Source organism: Balaenoptera borealis, assembly GCF_965194805.1.
Source record: "Balaenoptera borealis genome assembly, chromosome: 10".
Classification (NCBI taxonomy): Eukaryota; Metazoa; Chordata; class Mammalia; order Artiodactyla; family Balaenopteridae; genus Balaenoptera; species Balaenoptera borealis.
The window spans coordinates 87,681,664-87,707,558 of record NC_138874.1 but is presented as its reverse complement, the minus strand read 5'-3'; the positions used below and the strand labels follow the sequence as shown (position 1 = coordinate 87,707,558).

The 25,895-nt window shown below is 34.4% G+C and overlaps 1 protein-coding gene across 20 annotated transcripts in view; it reads right to left on the bottom strand.

Annotated features, from left to right (window-relative positions):
* The window catches only part of LCOR (ligand dependent nuclear receptor corepressor), a 135,253-nt gene that overhangs the window by 45,499 nt on the left and 63,859 nt on the right, over positions 1-25,895 (bottom strand). For 14 of the 20 annotated variants that reach the window (XR_014248800.1, XM_082406488.1, XM_082406478.1 and 11 more), the window contains one exon: positions 3,436-3,568. The exons of the other annotated variants lie outside the window; for them this stretch is intronic. Coding sequence is in view for 8 of the 14 variants with exons in the window: in XM_082406488.1 (XP_082262614.1) it covers positions 3,436-3,568 (133 nt within the window). In the remaining 6 variants the exon portion in view is untranslated. The remainder of the gene's footprint in view (positions 1-3,435; positions 3,569-25,895) is intronic. 20 annotated transcript variants of the gene reach the window in all.

Sequence of the window (25,895 nt, the reverse complement as noted above, 5' to 3'; positions counted from 1 at the left end):
TAATAAATGGATCAATCAAATCAATCAACAAATAGTTCTTAAAAAAAAAACAATAAATGAGATAAATGTGATCTAAAGAGTAAGTGGCCTCTTCAAATTTGTACAGATGGTTAGCGGCAGACCCTTGATTAAAATGTTCCACCCGTGACCTTTATACTTCCTTCCCACACTTCCTAGGCTTTAGAAGATGGGTCTCAGAAAACCTGAGTTTCCTTGCTCTTTTAAAGATTAACCATAGAAGGTCAATTACTTTACCTATAATATTTTGGAGCTGTAAGGAACTTTGATTTAGTCAGCAAAACCGACTAATAGCTATTAATATCTAAAATCACCACAAAAAACAAACACATTAAAATCACACAGGACTTCCAAGAACAATTTTTTTTCTGAAGGACAACATTCAGGATCAGAAGATAGTCATAAAGTCAGAATACTTATTTAATTTTCTGGAGTTTAACGAGGTTTGCTCTACCAATAATAACATTTCTGTTCTATTAAGAAGTATTTTTAACCTTAAGTTTCCTCTCTATAAATAGAGACTGAGTATGCTAGATGGTTTAAGGATAAAGGTACTCAACTAGGTAAGGTTCAGAAGTTACTACAATCACTGACAATGGTTCCTTAAATGTTTTAATAAACATTTTTAGCCATATACTGCTTTTTTCAATCTCTCTACCCACTGGGTTTTCTTATCAATATTTCTTTCTATTTAAGATCCATTTTTTTCTTGCACAGCATACAATCCTCTGAATGACTGTATATAATTTAATGTTTTAATATGTTATTGTATCTTTTTAACCTCTGAAAGGTTGGATAATATATAATAAAGAAAGCTTCCAAAAAGGAAGCAAAATGAAGTAATTTATGAGATGTCTCTGTATTTAACTAGATTAATAAATATTAAAGAGACTTGTAAAGAGTCAAAGATTTTAGGATAAAGACCATAAATTGCTACTTTTGAGCTTTAAATGCCTGCAGCATATTTTGCCTCTTTATTGAATAACTAATATAATCAAGAAACAATTCATGTTTACGAATTGATGACATCTCTGCCATCTGAATTTCTACATCTTCTGAAAGTTTCTTGAACACATTTCATTCTTTCATTTACTTAAAACACAATATCTATAAACCTAGCCATGCTTAGGGGAACATGCACAATTGAGTCAAATAAAAACAACAAATCAGGTCAAAGTTAAAACTACAGAAAAAACATGTGAATGCTACATCATAGCCACCTGTTATGTTTTTAAAATGCAAACCTAACTTTCAGGAAAGTGTCAAATTTTCTGAGACAACTGACGAAGCAAGCTGAAAAGAAATGATTATGACAGCTGTAGAAAGTTTACTGTTCTTAAACTGGAATTTATTATAGTGTCCATACCACAAAAGCCTACTTTTATTTGCATCTAATGTTTCTACCTAGCTATATATTACCTGTTCATACTCCATTATTTAAAACATACAATTTGCAATACTTAGAAACAAAGGACTAAATCCAAATACCTGAATTATTTATTAAAAACAAAATATTCTCCGCAGATTAAACTGCCTGTTATATCTCTGGATACTGAACATTTTTGGTATTAATTTGAAGACTACTAATGCCCATCTTTGAGACATTTCCAAGAGGATTAATAAAATATCTAAAAATAACAATATTAATACATAAAGGGGAAACTTCCAACTGCGAAGCAATAGTTCTTTTTCTGAGCATCATATGCCAGTAGACAGACAAATATACAAACTTAACTTTACATACAATTTCAGAGGATTCTCATCTCTCAAGACTGAGCCCAAGGTAAAAATTCCTCTCCAAAAGGGTATGTGCCCCAAATTAAATTTCTAAATAAGAAAATTTACAAGAATTTTAACCTAAGTTATACCTACATCACAAAGGGATGGGACTAGTAGAGAAGCAGGTTAGAATTCTCTTCATCTATCCGCTTGTGATTAACCTCATTAACTCCCCTCCCCCTAAGCAAAGAGTGGATGAAAAGTGGTTCATCCATGTAAATTAGGAAGAGGAGTTCCTCTTTTCAGATAATGCATTTTCCTGCAGCATTAGACCCATGACTCAGTAAACATCCTAAAGGAGAGGAGTAGCAGAGAAGCTGGAAAAATATTTTATTTAGTTAATAAGCTGAAAGAACTGATCTATCAGTCATTTATATGTTAAATGTGAGTCACTTTAATAAAATAATCAAATGTTCATAAAACTAACCTTTTGAACATAATTTTGGAATCAGGGTACTTTATGGAAATGATATGGTGAGCATGGAAGCCTTGGTTGGGAGCTTTAGGTGAGAGCGTACTAGAGGATATTAAAAGAGAAGTGAGAAGTACTAAAAGATTTATTTTTACCTGGGGATCTGATGGAAGAAGAAGAAAAAAAAGTGTCTCTGGAAACAAAAATCTTATGCATTCCTTAATTGCATATGTCACTTCACCTCATACTCACTCCCTTTTGAAAATATTGATCACATTAACCAAAAGCTCAGCTGGTCTCCAAGTGTAACCAACCCATTAGAATCTGCACTTATCAGACTTTTAACTAGTGTACAGGCAAAAATCACCCCTCAAAGTTCGGAAAGAAGGGAATTTCCAAAGGAATGAGAGGTGTAAACTAGAACATGTGAAGAAATATTAAAGAAAGTGGAATCATTGAGTCTGCTGAAGATGAAATAAGGATATATTCAGCATTATCAGAAGTTTGTAAAAAACTTCTTTAGAGCCTATCATAGTAACCTCCACCTTGGAACTAGAGGGATGGCATAACTAAGGAATACAAATTCATTTAGAAAGAATTTCTCTAATTTTAATAATTTAAATTTTTTTAGTAAAACAAGGCTGTATCAAGGAGAAAAAAAGTTTGCAAATCTAATTTTCAGATAAAATTTTATATTTTTTTTTCTCCAAATGAAATTTCAGTGAGGAATTACTAAAATTTTACACAGTTTGCTTTATGATTATCAGTGGCTAAAACAGTGACCTTTTTTTTTTTTTGGCTGCTCTGTGTGGCTTGCAGGATCTCAGTTCCCCGATCAGGGAATGAACCTGGGCCACGGCAGTGGAAGCCTGGATTCCTAACCACTAGGCCACCAGGGAACTCCCAACAGTGACTATTTATGTAAGAAAAATTGTCTAACAAAATATAGAACTACTGAGACCTTACAATTTTCACACTTTCATAACAATTTTAAGAATTATTTAACTAAATCTTACATGGCATCACTGCAGAGCAAAAAGGAGGGAGAGGGGTTGCCTCACCTTATTCCAAATTTAACTTGACCAAAGGAATATAGAGAATTATAAAGTATACTATCAATAAAGAAAAATGTTTTTAAAGGTAATTCTTTTTAAAAATGACATTGAAATTAAGGAGACTAAGATAAGACAAGCAGATGCTAAATGTCATTCTTCACTGGAACCAACCTTTTCTACAAAAGACTGCATTGAGGAACTCTTCTGCTTGTCTCTCGAATCGATTGAGTTTTGCTTGCTCTCGTTTAAGCAGAGCTTCTTGCCCAGCTCCCGAAGCTGGTTCATCCAGACCGACTAAGTGTCCCTGCAAAAATATTTGGTGAAATATTTGCACAAAAATCTTTCCCCATTCAATATCAAAAGCACAGATCCAAAATCAAAGACAAATGTTAGTAACAGATAAGACAAATCATTTTAATACAATTAAAATATTTTAAAACTTCAGGATAATATTTATCTCCACAAAAGTACAAAAAGCAAAATGAATATAAAAATATGCTTTGGGTGTTTTTATCCATGTTTTTTGATTATGAGTTTTGTTTAAATGTATAGGTTAACTCTAATTGAACTATAATTACTAAAGGGAAGATTTCTTTGAACATTCAAATACATCGGTTCTTATTACACTACAGCAACAGTTTATAGACAACCCAACTCAGATAAAAAGATATCTTAAACACCAAATCTCATTTGAGAATCATGTTTGCCCTCCTAGTATGAGGTATTTTCTCTAGACACAAAACAAACATTTCAAATGGGCCATTAGGAGGGAAAACTCAAAAATAACGTACCTGAATTCCTAATTCTGTCCCTAGAGTACTATTTTATAAATGGGAACTTTCAAATCTTTAGTGGGTTGTGAAATTAGTAGGTCAAAACTAGCACTAGAAGAAAAAAACTGAAAAATAGAGTGCACTGCATTATAAGAGTTAAACAGTTCAGTATCTTAAGGGTAAAAATTTCAGTATTTTATATATATATAAAATATTTATATATATATATATATAATGTTTGCAATATAAAAATGTGTGTCCTAATCACAAAGTTTCAAAATGCTGCACTAGACGACTTCCAGAATATGATCTCAGACTGCAGGAGCACTGGACTAGGCTGACAAAGCTTTACACTTACTTCCACCCTTGTAGCTAATAAACAGGAAACTATGATGGTAGAATATAAGAGTAAGAAGAAAAAGTACATCTTTTAAGAGTTCAAGTGCATATAATTTTCTTCACTGCAATGTATCAACACATACATTTTACTTATACCATGAAAAACTTAAAAGTGCTCTAAATAAGAAAATGGGACATACCTTGGCACAATGAAAAGGAAGTAAACAAGATACCAAAGGCATGTTACAATCCACAAATGATTTCCTCAAAAATTTTAAGTACACCCAATAATATCTGCATAATATCTGTAGTTGGTTTTCTATGATTTCCCCATCACCGGTCTGTGTCAACAGTGCAACCAAAATATGTATTTTGCAAAGACACATTCAGCATCAATTATATATTGTAAATAGTTCACTATGAAGAACTCTTGCACACTCGAATTAAAACAATGATCCCTTAACATTTCCATGTAAGACATATTAAATTTGCCACATAATTAGTTTAAAATTTTTTACACAAAATATTCTAAATGTTATGAATCATTACGAAAACCTCTATTATAGCTGTATTTGCCAACATTCTCTTCTATGGATTAAAGAAATTATTAAGAAAGTAACTTTTAAAAATGAATCACAAAAAATAATCTAATTTTGATACAGATTTAACATTTAAAATGTATCAGGAACAGGTATTAGAGAGTTTGATAAAATCCTCATTTGTATTATACTTTAATGCCATTTCACTGTTTATTGATTTTCAAAAATCAGACATTACATGGCACAACTATACTTAAGTCCTTAGCCCTACATTCAGTCAGTGTAGTCAGACTTTGAACAGAATATCTATACTTAAACTATGTTTAATGTAGCATTCAGGCTACTTTCTAACCTAAATCAACACAGGTCAACTAACCTAGCATTCAGTAAGGCAGTTGCTACATATTCTTTATTGAACCAAACACCAATTTTATCAACTTGTACTCTGAAATATACAGCTTACTTTCAGTTGGTTCCTAATAATTACAGTCACATCTATTCATTTTGTTTTTAAAGAGTTTTACTGGGATATAATACACACACCATACAATTCACCCATTTAAAGTAAAGTCGATGGTTTTTTAGTATAGTCACAGAAGTGTGGAACTATCACCATAATCTAACTTTAGAACATTTTTGTATCCCAAAAGGGAATCCTGCACCCAATAACAGTCACTCCCCATTCTCCCAACCTTGGTCAACCACTGTATTATTTTCTGTCTCTATAAGACTTAACTAATTCTGGAAATTTCACATAAATGGAATTATACAATACTTGGTTTTTTGGTGATTGAGTTCTTTTTCCTAGAATAATATTTGCAAGGTTCATCCAAGTTGTAGCATATATCAGTATTTACTTCCTTTTTACTGCCAAATAACATTCCATTGTAAGGATATACAACATTTTATTCATTCATCAGTTGATGAACTTTTTTGGGTTGTTCCTACTTTTTGTCTACTGTGATATGAATAACGCTGCTTTTAATATCTGTGTACAAGTTTTTGTGTGGATACGTATTTTCATTTCTCTTGGATATATACTTAGGAGTGGAATTTCTGGATCATATGGTAACTATGTTACCATTCTGAGGAAGTGTCAAACTATGTTCCAAAGTAGCTACACCACTTTATATTCCCAACAGCAATGAGGGTTCCAATTTCTCTACATACTCATGAACATTTGTTATTTTTTTGATTACACCATCCTAATATACGAGAAGTGGTATCTCGTGATTTAGATTTGTATTTCCCTAATGACTACTGATGTTAAGCATCTTTTTGTGTGCTACTGGCCAAATATCTCCTTCAGAGAAATGTATACTCATACAGTTTGCCCAGTTTTTAATTGGGCTATATATCTTTTTATTGTTGAGCTGTAAGAATTCTTGATATATTCTGGATACAAGTCCATTATCAGACATAATTTGCAAATATTTTCTCCCGTTCATAAGCTTTCTTAACACTTCACTGATGCTACTGTTTAGAAGTACAAAAGGTTTTAATTTTAATGAATTCCAATTTGTCTATTTTTTCTTTGTCATTTGTGCTTTTGGTATTGTATCTAAAAAACTAGTGGTTAACCCATGGTCGTGAAGATTTACTCCTATGTTTTCTTCTAAAAATTTTATCGTTTTAGGACTTACTTTTGGATCTATAATCCATTTCAACTAAATTTTTCTGTATGGTATAAGAAGGGGTCCAACTTCCTTTGTGAAAAATCACTGGCCATAAATTTTACTTCTGGATCTCAATTCTATACCATTGATCTCAACACATCTGTCCTTATGCCAGTAACACACTATGTTGATCATTATAGTTTTGTAGTAAGTTTTGAAATTGGGAAGTGTGAGTCCTGTCAATGTATTCTTTTATAAGACTGTTTTGGCTATTCAGGGTCCCCTGAATTTTCATATGAATTTTAGGATCAACTTGTCAATTTCTGCAAAGAAACCGGCTAGGGTCTTGACAGGGAACGCACAGATCATCTGGGAGAAAATGCTGCCTTCATAACATTTAGACTTTCAATCCATGAACACGGGATGCCTTTCCTTTAATTTAGATCTTCTTTAATTTCTTTCAACAGTGTTTTGTCATTTACAGTATATGAGTCTTCCACTTTTTGTTACATTTATTCCTAATATTTTATTTTTTAAAGCTATTGTAAATGGAATTTTCTTAATTTCTTGTTTAGATTGTTCATTGCTAATGTATACAAATACTACTATTTTTTTAAAATGTTGTATTCTGCTACTCTACTGAACTTGCTTATTAATCTAATAGTGTTTTGTAGATTCCTTAGGATTTTCTATATACAGTATCATGTCATCTGCAAATACAGATACTTTTACTTTCTTTTACAATCTGGATAGCTCTGGTTTCTTTTTATTGCTTAACTTCCAAAGATAGAACCTCTTGTAAAACGTCGAACAGAGAAATGGTGAGAGTAGACGTCCTTGTCCTGTTCCTGATTTTAGGGGGAAACTGTTCAGTCTTTTATTATTAAGTACGATGTTAGCTGTGTATTTTCGTAGGTCAGGTAGAAGAAGTTCCCTGCTATCCTAGTTTGTTGGGCGTTTTCATGATGAAAAGGTGTTGGATTTGGCCAAGTGCTTTTTGGGGAGGCATCTATTGAGATGATCATGTGATTCCTGCCACTTATTCTATTAATACATTGTATTACATTAATTGATTTTGGGGTGTTGAACCAACCTCGCATTCCTGAGATAAATCTCACTTAATAATGGTGTATAATAGCTTTTATATGTTGCTGGATTTGGTTTGCTAATATTGTGTTAAGGATTTTTGGTGGTGATACTGGTGTGTAGTTCTACAGACTATTGATATTGGTCTGTAGTTTTGTTTTTTTGTGTCTTTGCCTGGTTTTGATTTTCAAATAATACTGGTTTTACAGAATGAGGAAATCTTCCGTCTTTATCTTAGACAAGTTTGTGAAGAACTGGTATTAATTCTTTTAAAAATATCTGGTAGAAATCACCAGTGAAGACATCTAGCCATAGGCTTTTCTTTTTTGAAAGTTTTAAAATGGCTAATTCAATCTCTACTTGTTCTAGGTCGTATTAATTTCCTAGGGCTACTATATTATCACAAACTGTACTCTCTCAAAGCTCTGGAGTCTAAAAGTCTAGGCTCCTTCTGAAGGCTCTAGGAAAGAGTCCTTCCTTGCCTCTTCCTAGCTTCTGCTGGTTTCCAGCAGTCCTTGGTGTTTTCTGGCTTGTGACAGCATAACTCCAATTTTTTCCTCCATCTTTACATGCCCTTCTTCCCTGTGTGTGTGTTTGTGTTTCCAACTCTCTCTCCTTATAAGGATACCAGTTATTGGATTTAGGGCCCACTTGAATCGGTATAACTCCATCTTGACTTCATTACATCTGAAAAGACCCCATTTCCAAGTAAGGTCATGTTCACAGATACCAGGGGTTAGAACTTCAACATTATCTTTTTGGGGGGACACAATTCAACCTGCAACATATGTCTGATCAGATTTTCTATTTCTCCTCAAGTCAGTTTCGGTAGTTTGTGTCTTTCTAGGCATTTACACTGATTTCATCTAAATTATCTAATATTTTGGCATACATATTATCAACAGTATTCCCCTTATAATCCTTATTATTGTTGTAAGGTTAGTAGTGGTCTCTCCTATATTGCTTGTAATTTAGTAATTTGAATCTTCTCTCTCTTTTTATCTTGCTCAGCACTAAAGATTTATCAATTTTATTGATCTTTTCATAGAACCAACTTTTGGTTTGATGATATTCTTTATTTTACTATTTCATTTATTTCGGCTCTACTCATGTCCTTATTTCTGCTTGTTTATGATTTAGTTTGCTCTTCTTTTTCTAGACCCAAGGTGGACAGTTAGGGTACTGATTTGAGATCTTTTTCATTTAATGTAGGCATTTGTAGCTATAAATTACCTTTTAAGCACTGCTAGCTATATCTCATAAGTTTTGGTATGTTTTGGTTTTGTTTTTATCCATCTCAAACTATTTTCTAATTTCCTTTGTGATTTCTTCTTTGATCTATTGGTTATTTAGAAATGCTTTGTTTGATTTCCACATATTTGTGAATTCCTCACATTTCCTCTGTAACTGATTTCTAATTTCATTCCACTGTGATTGGAAAACATACTGTGTATAATTGCAATTCTTTAAAATTTATTTTTTTATGCCCCAGCATATGGTCTCTCCTGGAGAGTGTTTCATGTGCACTTGAGAAGAATGAATATTTTGCTCTTGTTGGGTGGAGTGTTCTATAGATGTCATCTGCTAAGTTTAGTTGATTCAGAGTGTTGTTCAAGTCTTCCATCTTTGTTGATCTTCTGCCTAGACGCTCTATCCATTACTGAAAGTGGGCTATTGATGCATCCAACTATTATTGTTGAATTGTCTTTGTCTATTTCCCCCTTCAATTCTGTAGCATTTTGCTTCATGCATTTTGGGGCTCTGTTGTTAGAAGACAATACATTTATAGTTATAGACTGACCCTTTTCTCATTAGAAAATGTCCCTCTTTATCTCTAGTTCCCCAGCAGTGTGCAGCCTCTGACTGCACTTCTCAGAGGATGCTATCTTGAGCATGCACAGTCTCTCTGTCCATCAGGAATAACTATGAATTTAGCTCTTGGGCAGTTTTTTTTTTCTTGGGTCTCTCCTTTATAAGCTTCTGGTTGATCTACCTATAGCGGTGTCACAAACCCAGCTGTTAGTCTCTACTAACTGTTCTACTGTTTTTGCCACACCCTGGGGCATAAATTGCATTCAGTCTGATCCAATAAAAGTGGAGCCTCGTTGCAGGGGCAGTGTGTTGCCAGCATTTGAGGCTTGCTCCAACCCCAGGAGGGCACTTCCTCTTTTTCCTGATTCTCTCTTTTAAACTTCTAACTTGTCTGCCATTTCACTTGTTGCTATTAGTATCATGGAGCTACCAGCCTCCTTTTAACTGTTCACCACAAAGATCTTCATAATTTTCAACATCTTTTCGCAAGCTCTGCTCCAAATAAAGTCAGTCTCCTTGGGAGAGCTGCAGAGTTATCTGTTTTTAAGGCCTGCCTCTCCCTTAGGAAGAACCTTTGTGCCACTCTGCACAGGAACTGGGGGCTGCGACAGTGACCCAATTCTCTCAGAGTGACATCTGTGCTCTATGAGTGGTGGTGCCAGATGACTTGCCCCTCCTGGATGGAACTTCTTCTGCCTTATGAATGAGGCCTGGCCCAGCAACTGGGGCCTACTATTCTCAGCCTGCTGTGCCTAGAGTAGACTTCCACTCACAGTAAAGGCTGAGTGAGGGAAGGGGGCCCTACAGGCCTTTTGACCTCGCCTGCCTGCATGAAGGCTTCTGCAACAAGAATCTAGAATGTATAAAAGAGGCCCACAGTCTGCCCCTCCTGTTCAGAGTAGAGTCCCTCAAACTGAGCTCAGGGAAGTGGGTGGGAGTGGGTCATGGGTCAAATGTCACTGACTCTTGTTCTTACTGAGATTTACTAGATTTTTTTTTTTTTGAACAAATGATTCTCCATTTACTGTATGCCCTTAAGATAATTATTCGAGTTTAAATAATTATTTTAAAATAATTTCACCAGTTAAATAGTTGTTTTGATTAAAATAATCCTAACCAAATAATAGCCAAAGATGAAAAATATACCACAAAATCATATACTCTTTTCAAGTGCATCTGGCCACCAAGTTAAAAATTTATAGCAATGGTGCATAAACAAAATGTAGCTCATCCTCCCTCACTGTACTTAAGAACACCAAAATTAATCAACAAGAACAAAAAAGTTCCTATGACACAGAGCTAAAAAAGCTAATACAATAGTCGGGAGATAGGAAGTTAAAACAATTCATGTCATTTCCCCTCCCTCATACATGAATTCTAAAAGGAATCATTATGTATGGTGTGGCAAAAAACAACAAAATGATGTGACATACTCTTCTGTAAATAAAAAACCACTGTTCTTTGCATTTATTATCCCTATTTATTAAACAAGTTCTTGGCCCAGAACTAAATAGGAATAAAGCTTGAGATCAGAACTGGAATTTATATCACCGACGAGTTGCTTCCTTCACGATTCAGGAATTGGTCTACCTAGAATGGTTGGTTCATAGCCAGAGGTGATTCTGTCATATCAGAATCTACTGTGGGCTTCTTAAAAGCATACATGCCTAGAACATACTCCCAGAGCTTTTGATTCTGTACCTCTGGGGTAGGGAGTAGTCATTATGTTTTTTAAATGCTCTCTCCTTAATAAGGAACTGAAAAAAGCATCATCGGTATCATACTTTAAAAAATTATTATATATTTATAAAAAGTCTTTGTATTTGGGAAGGCAAACCCCACTTGTTATTTATATTTTCCAAAATGTCCTGGTTATTCTAGCTTTATTCTTTCAGACTGCATTTAAAATCACTCAGTCAATTCTGTTCCCACCACCACCAGCTCTCCAAAGAAGACGTGTTTTGATCTGAATAGGATTATATTTAGAAAGTAATTCAGGAAGAAGTAACATCCTTAAAAATATTCAGTCTTCTCTTTTAGTAACTGCTTTACATTTATCTTAAAATTTAATGAATCTCAAAATTCTGTTGTTTATTCATATAGTTCCCGCATATTTATTATTTTACATTTTTACTGTCATGAAAAGAATGTTTATTTTCTAACTGCTAGAGCTGGCAAAATGAAGAATGTGTGCATATGTGCGTGTAAAACTTAAAACTTAATTCTGTATACGGCTTTCAGGGGAAAGTGTAGGCCGTCTGTCTCCAGTTGCTATGTTCTCTGGTAGCCTCACCAGTTTATGTCAATTTTCCAACATCCTTTTAAGGGAGCTGTGAGAGTGGTAAGGAGAGGTAGAGGAAAAGGGAGTTGCAGCAAGCCGTCAACACTTTGTGGTCTAATGACTCATCACCCAAAGCCGAAAAAGATATACTGAATGGGCTGAGATCTTCTTCAACCAGAAAAGACCTCCAATTCTTTATTAAGCTTTTGGTTATCTCAAACTACATAATCCATATAATATATTCTTTTATCTTTTACTACTTTTGGGGGAATGGCAAAGAAACAAACATCCAAAAGATGTTTCCAAATAAGTTTACAACTTTTCTCAACAACCTAAAGTACTATCTCTCTGTACTACTAGAAATGCTGAAGAAAATTCTTCAGGCTGAAGGGAAATGACACTACAAAGCTAAGAGAAATTAGAGATGATGTGAATAAAGAGGAGATAAATCATGATCATAAACGGAAGGCTTGATACTGTTAATGTGACAATTCTCTCCAAACTGATCTACAGATTCAGTGCAATCCTAATCAAAATTCTAAAGGGCTTTTTTTGTTTTAAAGAATAAGTTAATTTTAAAATTTATATAAAAGGTCAAGGATCTAGATTAGCAAAGCAAGTTTGAAAAAGAAAGCAAAGTTAGGGGATTCATACTACTTGATTTCAAGATATAAAGATATAGCAATCAAGACACTGTGGTATTGATGTTAAGGATAGACATACAGTTTAATGGCACAGGACAGAGTTCAGAAATACACCTACATGTATATGATCAACTGCCTTAAAGATGCCAAAGTAATTCAATTTGGAGGGGGAGAGGAACTCTTTTCAACAAATGGTGCTAGAACTGGATTATCTTACAGAATATAATAAGCCTCAACACTTAACTCACACACCATATACAAAAATTAACTAGAAATGGATCATAAATCAAAATGTAAGAGTTAACATTACTAAACTTCTAGAAGAAAATATGAAATTTTCCTGTGTTTGATATTGGATTAGGCAAAGATTTCTTGAACAGGACAAAAACCCATGAATTTTAAGAGAAAAAACTGACAAGCGGTTTTATACAGAATGTAAGTTTTTTTAAAACAGCTAAAGATTTATACAATGTTTCACATGGGTATGTATAGAGAAAGATGTGCAACATCACTAGTCATCAGGGAAATGAAAATTAAAATCACAATGAGATACTACTACAGACCAACCAGAATGGCTAAAGTTTAAAAGACCAACAATATCAAATGTTGTCAAAATTTGGAACGTTGGAACTCCCAATACATTGCTGATAGAAATGCAAAATGTTTCAGTCACTTTGGTGAAACGTATGATAGTATTTCATAGGGTTAAATATGCAATTACAATACTACCTAGTAATTCCAATTCTAGGTATTTATCCCAGAGAAACGAAAATATATGCCCAAAGGCTATGTGAATAAGCCTAACAGTCAACATTTGGAAACAATTCAAAGTCTATTAAAAAAATGAATGGATAAACAAACAGTGGCATATCCATGCTACAGAGACCTACTCAGCAACAAAAAGAAACAAAATATCATATACAAAATCAGGAATGAATATTTAAAAATTATGCTAAGTGGAAGAAGTCAAAAACAAAAGACTACATATCTATAATTCCTATTATATAAAATTCTAGAAAAGGTAAAACTACAGTGATTGCCTGGGTCTGTAGGTCCAATAAAAGGATTGACTACAAAGGGTCATGAGAAAACGTTTTAAGGTGAGGAAATTGTCCTGCACCTTGACTGTGCTGGCAGTTATCAACTGTATACAATTACCAAAATCCATTAATCTGTACTCTAAAATGGATTTATTTTATTGTGTATAAATATTACCTCAATAAAAATCATTAAAAATAGGTTTAGGGTATTAAAGATGCTAGATACTGAATGTATCACTGAATTGTGACTCCTGAACTAACCATTTGAAATCAAAGAAATGATTTTTACTTACATTTTCAGAGTCACAAAGAAATGTAACACATTTTCAGAAACTCATGTGAATATCTTTCTCCTCAAGCAAGCATACTTTTAGGTTAAAAAACAGTATCTTTTACTTGCCATCGACTTCTTTGCATAGTATTCTGAATAGATATGTCAGTGGCCATGAATTGCTGGCATTTTGATATTTTTTTGCTTTATCCTTAGATATAAATGAAGATAAGGAGGCTGATTATTGCCCAACATCTGGTCTTTGTTAATGAAGCTGTATGTAGATTGGACAAAAAAGTAGGTGTACACGTTAACAGTTCCTCACCAAAGGAACCAGATTCCCCCTACGAAAATGGAATCCAGTACTGGAACACAGAAAAGACCCAAAATGAACCCAAAATATCCTGTACCAGAAAGTAAGAAAGGGTTCAAAAAATGATGGGGACATGTCAAAAATGACAGAGGTTAACTTGAAGGGGTTCCCACTAACCAGATCTGGGACACTAGATGATAACCTATTGAATAGAATAAGAATCCTGACTCCAGACAAATAGAGGGAAAGAGAAAGCTCTCCCTCACAGTGTAAAGCCAACTAAACAATGTGAAAGAAATAACGGAGTTATTAAGATCGCTATTTTCAAATAATTGGAAAAATAACTTATTCCAGCAAGAAACTACCATCAATACTAAAATTGAAATGATGAAAGTTTGATGAGGAAAAAAATACATGTCTCAACGTATCTGTGTACAAATTACTTATTAATCACAAGGGGAAAAACAGTAACATTTCAGTGGACAAACCCAGTGGACATCAACCTTGCCAAGGTTAACATCACCTACTAAACTGACAAGAATACATCACTTACTTAATATTCTTGCTAAAAGATCATGACCTGAATTTAATCATGAACAAACAGTCAGAAAACCTAAATTGAGAGACATTCTACAAAATGAATGACCTGCACTCTTCAAAAATGTAAATGTCACTAAGAAATAAAAGGCTGAGGAACCATTCTAGTTCAAAGGAGACTAAAGAGTAGTGAAAATCAAATTCAATGAGTGATCTTAAATTGGATTTTTGGATTAAAGGAGTGGGTAAAAAACTATTAAAGTCATTGGGACAACTGGTAAAATTTAAGCGAGATTCATAGATTAGATATATATCAAAGTAACTTTCCTGATTTTTGGTAACTGTCCTGTGTAGTTAAGTAAGTGGATATCCTTATTCTTAGGAAACAGAGAAATAAACATGAAAATATTTAGGAGTAAAGAGGTATGAGGGGTATGATGTCCATAACTTATTCTCACGTGGTTCAGGCAAATGTGTGTGTGTGTTACATGTAGTTATCTATGACAGAGAAAGAATGAGAATGAATTAACAAGGCAAATGTGGCAAAATGTTAAATGGTGACTGGCACATGAAAATTTCTGTGCTATTCTTTTAACTTTTTTATAAATGTGAAATTACTTGAAAGTTAAAAGTTTAAAAAAGTAGGGTGGGCAAATGCTGAATCTTACTTTTCTTCTACAAACCAAATCTCCCTTGTTCCTCTCCCACCCTCTTCTCTATAATCCTAGCTGTTCTGCCATTAAATTATATTTGCTTGTGTTGTTGCTCTGATACACAGTTAGAGGAAGAATAACAAAGAGAATAGTAAGTAGGATATGGAAGTTAGTAACCTTCAGCATTCTCTTAATCTCAACAACCTGATGAAGATATTCAAAACAGAATAAAACATTTTCTGTCAAGGGCCAGATAGTAAATATTTTAGGCTTTGCAGGCCACATACAGTAACATCTCTTTTTTCCCCCTCCAAAACCACCTCTTTAAGCTTGCAGGCATTACAAAAACAGACTGTGGGCTGGATTTGGAAATAGGTCATAGTTTTCTGACCCCTGATAGAATTATTAAATGTCTCTATGAACTATACAAAAGTAGCTCTACTGATCCCTGAAAATAGCAAGGACATTACTGAATAAATGAAGCAACAAAATTATATCAGCATGGTAGTTAGTTCTCAGGGCAATAAACAGTTAATAAAGTTAAACTTTAAACAAAAAATAAAGATTAACATTTCTTAAAGTTTCTTTTGTAACTCTAAAGTTTATCACCTTTGAGTTTGGGTTGGGGGGGATAAGAATGGGGAAGGTCACTTACATAGCTGCAGATTTTCTTTTTAAGAGATAACACCTCAGGAAAGGAAATAAAAGAAAAAATAAGTTTCACTTGGCAAAGGTAAGATGGTCTAGATTTAAGGAGTGTGATACAAAACTGAAGGGGTGACATTTTAGAGCTGTTCCTGTCTAAATTCAAGACCATTCCCACGCTGTACTGGGATTCTCCAAATTTAAATGGTATTTTTAAAAAATTCACACCATATAGTATAGAAAATCTGGGAATTAGAAGAAGCATATGTATGCATGCAGGTTTTGTAATAATTATGTTAGAAAGGCCTATGTGAGTAGAACATGGGCCTATAGCTATAGTCATGTCCGCTACCCATGGCTTACTGACATTTCAAGCAATGAGCTAAAAAGAGCTGACAAGATGCAACTCATTGATTTAAATACCACTCTCCTATGTCTTATTATTTTAAATGTCAGCAAGTCTTAGGGAAAATGGCTCCACCATGTTAAATGCTTATACTCTTTAAGGTCAGTTACCTAAAAAGAAACCTTCTTACTTCGTGTATATCATTACTTTCTACATTAACCAAGTATGAATTGTTGTGCTTAATACAATGTTTACTGTATGTCAATGTTACCTTCAATACTGTTAAGCAGACCAACAGGTTAAAGAATAGGAAAACAACAAAGTTTGAAGCCTGAATACATATCAAGAGTTAAATAAAGTATTAAAAATGTACAACAAACTTACCACGAATGACTCTTACCAGTACATCTAATTGTTATTACTGTACTTGGAAATTAAGCCTGAAGTGCAAGTACCAAATGATTATTATTACCATTATACTTAATTTACCAGTATCTATAATCAGCACTTGCTGTTATAGTTTTCCTTCCATTACACATGTATAGTTTTTAAAACATTAAAAGACAAATGCAAGCTGCCCCAGTCAATAATAAGTGTTTCTTATATCCTTCCACTAGTTGGAAATTAAAAGTTTATACTATTCCAATTATCATCCACAACCCAATTTCAATCAGAAGACTTCCTGAATTTCTAATCTGCTCTCAGTAATGACTGTGGGTTTCCTTAGGTGCCCAAGACCATTATAAACACAAGGATATCCAACTTCACATTGGAGGTAACAGTATTACAAAGCCTAACTGAGGGTAATCCTGCCTTTTTCTAAACTCCTATAGCACTTTATATAGGCTGCTCTCACAGAACTAGTTTTATATAACCTGTATTGTATTTATTTATATATAAATATTTCTTACCTCCTCCACTAGACTACAGATTTCTTGAAAATAGCATCTGTGGCTAAAACTTTTAATTATTCATAGTACCTTTATTTCAACCACAGTGGCTGGTGCCTTTTGACAAAATAAGTGTGAAATAGACAGTTGTTCATTTTAAATTCAGAAATAAGGAATTGAAGAAATCTTTTAAAAGAAAAAAATCTAAGAAATAAAAGGGCAAAGATTTAATATTGTTAAGACGTCAATACTACCCCAAATCATTTACACATTTAATATACCCCCCCATCAAAATCCCAATGGTGTTTTTTGCAGAAATACAAAAATCCATTCTAATATTCATATGGAATGTCAAGGGACTCCAAATAGCCAAAACAACTTTGAAAAAGAGAAAAAAGTTGGAGGTATCACACTTTCTAATTTTAAAACTTATTACAAAGCTACAGTAATCAAAACAATATGGTACTTCAGTTGTTTCCATATCTTGGCAATTGTAAATAATGTTGCAATGAACATGGGGTGCATATATCTTTTCCAATTAGTTTTTGTAATCTTTGGATAAATACCCAAAGTGGGATAGCTGGATCATATGGTAGTTCTGTTCTTAATTTTTTTGAGGAATCTCCACACTGTTTTCCATAGTGGCTATACCAATTTACATTCCCACCAACTGTGTATAAGGGTTCCCTTTTCTCCACATCAATGAATGGATAAAGAAGATGTGGTATATATATATAATGGAATATTATTCAGCCATAAAAAGATGAAATCTTGCCATTTGTGACAACATGGATAAAACTTGAGGGTATTAAGTTAAGTGAAATAAGTCAGATGGAGAAAGACAAATACCATGTGATTTTACTCATGTGTGGAATATAACAAACAAAACCAAAAGAACAAAATAATGAACAAACCAAACCAAACACATAGATACTAAGAATGGTGGGGGGGAGATAAAGGGTATCAACTGTATGGTGATTTTTGGTGGTGAGCATGTTGTACTGTATATATAAGTAGAAATATAATATGCACACATAAAACTTATATAATGTTATAAACCAGTTATATCAATTAAAGATAAATTTAAAAAAACCAATGTGGTACTGACATAAACAGAGACACATAGAATAATGGAATAGAACAGAGAGTCCAGAAATAAACCCTCACATATATGGCCAAACGATTTTTGACAAGGGTGCCAAGACCATTCAACAGGGGAAAAGACCAATGGTGTTGGGAAAACTGGATAACCACATGTAAAAAGCATAAAGTTGGATCCTTACCTTATAACATATACAAAAATAAACTCAAAATGGATAAAGACCTAAAACTATAAAACCCTTTGAAGAAAACATAGTGGGAAAAGCTTCATAACATTGGATTTGGCAATGATTTTTTGGATATAACACCAAAAAAACAGGCAGCAAAAGTAAAAATAGATGAACTGGTTTACATCAAAATTTAAAAAACTTCTGTTTATCAAATGACATAATCAACAGAGTGAAAAGGCAACCTACAAACTGGGAGAAAATATTTGCAAATCATATATTTGATAGGGGCTGAATATTCACAAAGAACTCCTACAACTCAACAACAACAAAACTTGATTTAAAAATGGGGAAGGTACTTGACAGACATTTCTCCAAAGATGATAAACAAATAAACAACAAACACATGAAAAGATGCTCAACATCGCAAATTATTAGGGAATGCAAATTAAAACCATAATGAGATACCATCTTCCGTCCATTAAAATGGCTATGTAAAAATAAAAAATAACCAAAAAACAACAAATGTTGGCAAGGATGTGGATAAACTGAAATCCTTATGCACTGTTGGTGGGAATGTAAAATGGGGCAACTGATGTGGAAAAAGTTCGGTGGTCCCCCAAAAAACAGAACTACCATATGATCCAGCAATTCTACTTCTGGGTACTTATCCAAAGGAAACAAAAACACCAACTCAAAAAGATGTTCACTGCAGCATTAATTACAATAGCCAAGATATGGAAGTAACCTAAGTGTCTGTAGATGTATGAACGGCTAAAGAAAATGTGGTCGGTCCAACTATCTATACACACACACACACACACACACACACACACACTGGAATAACACTAAGCTTTTTATGTAAATCTTGCCATTTGTGACAACATGGATACACCTTGAGGGCGTTATACTAAATAAGTCAGACAAAGACAAATACTGTATGATATCACTTTTATGTGGAATCTAAAAACAAAACAAAACACCTGAACTCATAGAGAACAGACTGGTGGTGGTGGGAGGGCGCAAAATGGGTGAGGGTAGTCAAAAAGTACAAACTTCCAGTTGCAAAATCAGTAAGTTTTAGGGATGTAATGTGCAGCATGGTAATTGTAGTTGATGATACTGTATTACAGGGACTTCCCTGGTGGCACAGTGGTTAAGAATCCGCCTGCCAATGCAGGGGACACGGGTTCGAGCCCTGGTCTGGGAAGATCCTACATGCCGTGGAGCAACTAAGCCCATGTGCCACAACTACTGAGCCCGCGTGCCTAGAGCCCGTGCTCCGCAACAAGAGAAGCCACCGCCATGAGAAGCCCACGCACCGCAACGAAGAGAGTAGCCCCCGCTCACGGCAACTAGAGAAAGCCCATGTGCGGCAACAAAGACCCAGCACAGCCAAAAATAAATAAATAAAATAAATTTGTTTAAAAAAAAAATTACTGTATTATATATTTGAAAGTTGCTAAGAGAATAAATCTTAAAGTTCTTATCACAAGAAAAAGAAACTATAACTATGTGTGGTGATGGATGTTAACTAGACTTACTGTGATGATCATTTTGCAACATACACAAATACTGACCATTATGTTGTACACCTGAAACTAGGAAGTTATATTTCAATTATACAATTAGAAAAAAAAGAATAATAACCAAAAAATGGTTTCAAAAATGTATTGCTGGGCAATGCAATCTTATTGATTTTCTTGAAACTATCTTTTTTTTGTTGCTGGTACAAGCAGAAAACTCCAAGTAGCAATTCAAGTGAGAGGAATAAAGTTACTATAGCCTATTCCCCCTTGTTATTTTTTTAAAACACTGCCTTCATAGTTGAGAGTTCCTCACTGTTCTTTGCCCTCAGTGTGAGCAAGTCAATTAGCCAGGATTATTATACTTAGGCATTCTTGCCTCGCTGAATTCCTGCCAACTGTTAACACCTACAGTTACACTGACTATATTCTAATTTCAATAAGAATCTCTCATCACCGTTCAGTAACTAATTTCTTGTTGGTTTTTGCCTTCTTCAACTGTTCCGTCCTTTTAATAACTAATTTCTTCCTCTCTTCCAGTTTCTTTTCTTTCAAGAGTATAAATATTATGTGTTTCCCCCTCCTCCCCAAAACATCTTTACTTAAACCAACTGCCCATTCCTTCTATGGTCCTGTTTCCTTCATCACCCCTGACACTGACAACTTTTCAAACTAGTAGTCTATATCCGTTTCTTAACTCCCACACCACTTATTCATTAACCCTGTCAGACTTATAGTCTGGCTCCCACAACCAGTGTTCTTGAGAAGCTATTCTCTCAAAGCCCAGTGGAGTATCTTTGGGGGTACTTACTCAACCCATTTAGGGTCCATTTTGGGAAATGGCATAGAAGTCCATATTAGAGCAACAAACGTGACAATCCATCTCCCTACTTATCACCCAGGATGGGGCCAGGAAGTTGTCTGATTCAAGATGGGCAACCCATTTATTCTATGATTCTACCTTCCTTTCAATCTGATTCTTCTTCCTACTTTCTAAAATGAAGGTTTTCTTCAGTTCTCATCACTATTTTGCGCTTTACCTCTCACCGAAGACTTCACCTGCTCAAATAAACCAATCATTTATGTATTCAGGAACACTCCAAATATGTATTCAGCTCAGACCTCTTCTTTCAACTCAATTTCCACAACTCTGTCTCCTGGACACTTCCAACTAAATGCTTACTTTCATCGCAAACTGCTTCCAGCTAATAACCTCATTATCCTCACCATAAAAATTGGCCACTACACCTTTCCCCGTCTCACTTCTCAACCTCTGTTAATTCACCATGCTAAGTCAACCTGGCTTAGAAAGTCTAACATCAGTATCACTTCACTCTCCCTTATCTATACATTTATGTAATCATTAAGTTTCAGCAATTCTTTATTCTAGATTTTCTACATACATCCCTTCCTTATGCATCTGCACAGCCAAGACCCTAGTTCAGGCTTATTTTCTGGATGATTACAAGAACCTCTTCTAATTTTCTCTCCATTACATCCTAAAAATAACTATCAAATTAACTGTTCTAAAACACAGATCCTTTTAAGGTTCACGTTGAATTCGATCTCCTTGATTAAGCAAATTCCAGTGTCATCTGTTGCACCTCTCAACTGCTACGTACTTGTATTTTCTTGTGTTATCTACTACCTTTTCAAATATTACATATGAGAATGAAGGAGGGAATTTTACTCTCAATATCAGAGCTCTGATTCTGGGCAAGCAGGATAGAGGATTTAAATCTCCCTAATTTAGATCTCCTTTAATTCCATTAGCCACCCATGGTCTCACCAACATTCCATAAGCAAGGAGGGATCCACTTTTTACTTCTTTGGTATACTTTCTGGTTTATCACAGAACCAGACATTCAATAAATCTGCCAAATGATCAGTATGATTAGTATATTGGTTAACTCTAACCACATAAAATTGGATACAGTTAATCTCCGATTAATGGTTTCTCCAAGTCTGTATGTTTGTTTTAGGGGGAAAAAGTCCACAGATCGGGAGTATATATTAAAAAAACACAAAACACACACACACACACAAACTCCCCCCGCCCCCAAAAAAACCTCTTTGATATTTAATCTTGGATGAGCACTGATTCACTGTGTCAAGTGGTTTTCCTGAATCTTTTAAAATAATCTATAAAAGGCCTCTGGAAACACAACAAGGTTAGGTCTTGCAATTTAGATTTGTACAATTAACTGAGCAAGTAGTTAATCATGTATTAATTTGTGGTATCCATTTAACTCCACCCTGTATCTATTTAAGTCTCACAAGTAAATAACCCTTAAACTTCTCATATTTGTTTCTTCTTTCTCAGTCTTAATAGACAGGCACTATATTGATACATTTTTCTTCCACAGTTCATTTTATATAATAGGTACTATGAATACTGAATACTTACTGAGTTGTGGTACTCTGGGACAAGATGACAGACAAGTCATTATCTAACAGCACTGAATATGCCCAAACTAATAATTCAACACAAATACATGCTGTAGAATACAATGAGAAAATAATAACTAGATTTAGTATCTGCTCTTACTATAAATTTCAATGTGCTAAAATAGAAATAAAAATTAAAATGTTAGGGCTTCCCTGGTGGCGCAGTGGTTGAGAATCTGCCTGCCAATGCAGGAGACACGGGTTCGAGCCCTGGTCTGGGAAGATCCCACATGCCGCGGAGCGACTAGGCCCGTGAGCCACAATTGCTGAGCCTGCGCGTCTGGAGTGTGTGCTCCGCAACAAGAGAGGCCGTGATAGTGAGAGGCCCGCGCACCGCGATGAAGAGTGGCCCCCACTTGCTGCAACTAGAGAAAGCCCTCGCACATAAACGAAGACCCAACACAGCCATAAATAAATAAATAACTTAATTAAATTAAAAAAAAATTAAAATGTTAGAAGGATATATCTAAACTTCTAATTAGTGTATACTCACAAAACAGAGGAAACTATGAAATGTTCAGAGTAAACACATGACAGACTAATGAAATCTATCTAGTTACATGATTCCTGAGGGTAGATGGGCACTGAAAGAGATCTATAATGTGACTCTAGTCTTATCGCTGGTTACTTACAAAAATAAATGCTCTGCTGCACCCAGGATGTGCCCCTCCTGTGTCTGCCTATCCAGACCTATGTATTCTTCAAAAATGCAGCTCAAGTCCCAACTTCTTAAAACATTCTCCTAATATGCTAGTCAAATACTGAACTTACTAACAGTCTTATAATAAACTTAAGAGCATAAACATTTTATATTTTTGTACAACATCCCATCTTACATTATCCTTAGTTACTAAAACATCCATGCTCTTTACTCTATACTTGCTATCTCTACTCTATCCATGTACAAGAACAGCCATTACTATAGACTGATTCATTGCTTAGAATTAGTCCATTTTTAGGGATATGAAATAGTGAAAGTAATTTTTAATTCTTCCCATCTCTCCAATACTCTCTCGCTACTATTGGATCAGCTGTTCATACTATCAACACGATCCTACAATTAATAAAAGCCTCACAAGATGGTTTCTAATAGATACAGAAAGAAATACAGATGTATATATACATATATTTAAGTAAACATACATATTTCCTAGCTCAGACAACTGACGAGGCCTAGAAAGCAGTGATGTTCTAGTACCAATGAGTATACCTAGTACCTTGGTTTCTTATACAATTTTCCAAATAAAAGAAACTAGGATTCCTTGGAGAAATCCAGGGTTGGGGAAGGGAAAGCAAAGATACGTGTGGAACATATTTTGGTGCCAAAAAGTAAAGAAATGATAGAAACATGTTTAAAAAAAAAAAAAGATGAAGAGCCAACCTGAATGGGCTTCTCAATGGCCAAATCCAGAACAATTCAAACTACAAAATAAACAATGATTGTAATAAATTATAACCAAAAGAACAAAATAAGAATATGTAAGTCCATATTGATAGGTAAACAAACAAAAACATAAATAGAGAAGGGAAACCTCTTCCTTACAGTAGGTTTCCAGCTAACAGAGGTTGAAGAAATAATACAAATAGAAAATCATCATCCGGTAAACACCATAGTAGTAATTTTTTCAGGCAAGATTCATCAATTGATGCTAAAATTAATGTATGATAAGAAACTAGTATGATGAGAAAAAGATATTCACAAAATCTCAAAGCACGTCTCCACAATTTCCACAAAAGGGAAAAAAACAGAAACCTTACAGTAGAGAAAACTGGCAGACACCATCTTAACCAAGTGATCAAAGTAAACATCACCATGTGTTTCCCAATATGGTGCACTAAGGATGACACAACATCAATTCTGTACAGTTCTTGCCAAAAATGCGTAACCTGAATTCAATCACGAGGAATCATCAGAAAAACTTAAATTGAGGGGCATTCTACAAATCAATTTGCCAGCATTCTTCAAAACTGTCAATGTTATGAAAGGCAAAGAAAAACTGAGAACTATTCCAGACTAAAGGAGACTAAGGAGACATGACAACTAAATACAAAGTGTGATCCTAGATTGGCTCCTGGACCAGAAAAATGACATTACTGGGGTAACTGGTGAATTCTGAAAGGCTTGCAGATTATACTATTGTATCAATGTTAATTTCGTGATTTTTATAACTGTACTGTGGTTACATAAGATGTTAACATTTGAGAAACCTGGGTAAAGGGTATAGAGGAATTCTTTTTATTATTTTTGCAACTGTTTTATATGTCTAAAATAATTTTAAAAAGAAGCTAAGAAAAAGTAAAAAGCCTCATGAGTGAATAATACACAGAGAACTTTGTATATATGCTTGGCACATGTAAGCACTCACAACAGTTAGCTATTAATATTATAATTCTCCAACTTTATTAAGCATGCTGACTTCTTAGTTCCTCATTTAGTAAATACTTTAGAATGTCTACTACATGCCCAACAAACAGGAAAGGAAGGAAAGAAAGAAAAAGCCAAGCAAGGCAGGCAGGCAGGTAGGCAGTGACGCCTAGCACATCTGAGACTGGCTATTTCAAATATACTCATGCCCATTTACACTCTTACTCTCTCTCCCCCTTTCAAACTGAGTAATCCCAAATGCTTCTTAATTCTTACTCGACCATTTTGTTATCAAATTGCATGTATTCTAAAAACATGGATCAAATCCCAGCTATGTGACTTTGCCCATAACTTAGTCTTTGCGACCCTTCCCATATCTTTATTTGTAAAACTGGGATGTCTTTAACCAACTTTATAGCATTGTTGTGAGACTAAATGGAAACAAAAGTAAATGACACATAGTATATGCTCAAAAAAAATGTTAGTTGTCTTTCCCTTACAAATTATATTTTCTAACTGCTGAAGTGTAGATGAATAATTGTTTTACTAATTTCTAGCTGAATATTTGTTATATTTTCTGAAGAGGCAACTTCATTTTTCATCTAGATATTTTAAAAAGTAAATATAAATAATGTATTTACTTTATCCATTCTAACAGTCAGTATCCAATGAAAATCCAACTAAAAAATATGCATAACCTCCATCTCATTCCCAAATATCAGACCAGTATTTCTAACAGCTTTTCCAAACATTATCTAGACACCTCGCCATGCCAACCCCAACTTAAGATTCTAATATTGTGCTCTATGCTGCCACCTCTTGGCTGTTACCATTCTCTCCACATATTTCTTCTATTTTTGGAATCTTAAGTCAGCCAAGCCTCAACCCAATGGATACATTTAATTTCCAGATTCTAGTGCTTCTCAGATAAGATGCTCCAAATGCCTGCAAAGAGTTTCAACAAAATCACTTTAAATCTAACACAACTAAAGCTATACATTTGACAAGTTATATATTCTAGGCTCTCTCTTCCTATTTTCCATAGACATTATGGCTGTCTCTGAAAAAAATAAATGCCCAAGACAGATAGTGAAATGCCTAATGGAGAAAACCAGCTTTCCCAGATCTAGCTTGGTTTTCAAACGGAAATATTCTTCCTAATTAGAATACTAACTAAAAATTATAGAACTACGAACACTAAGAACAGCTGCTACGTGGTTAAATGCTACATGGTTCCAT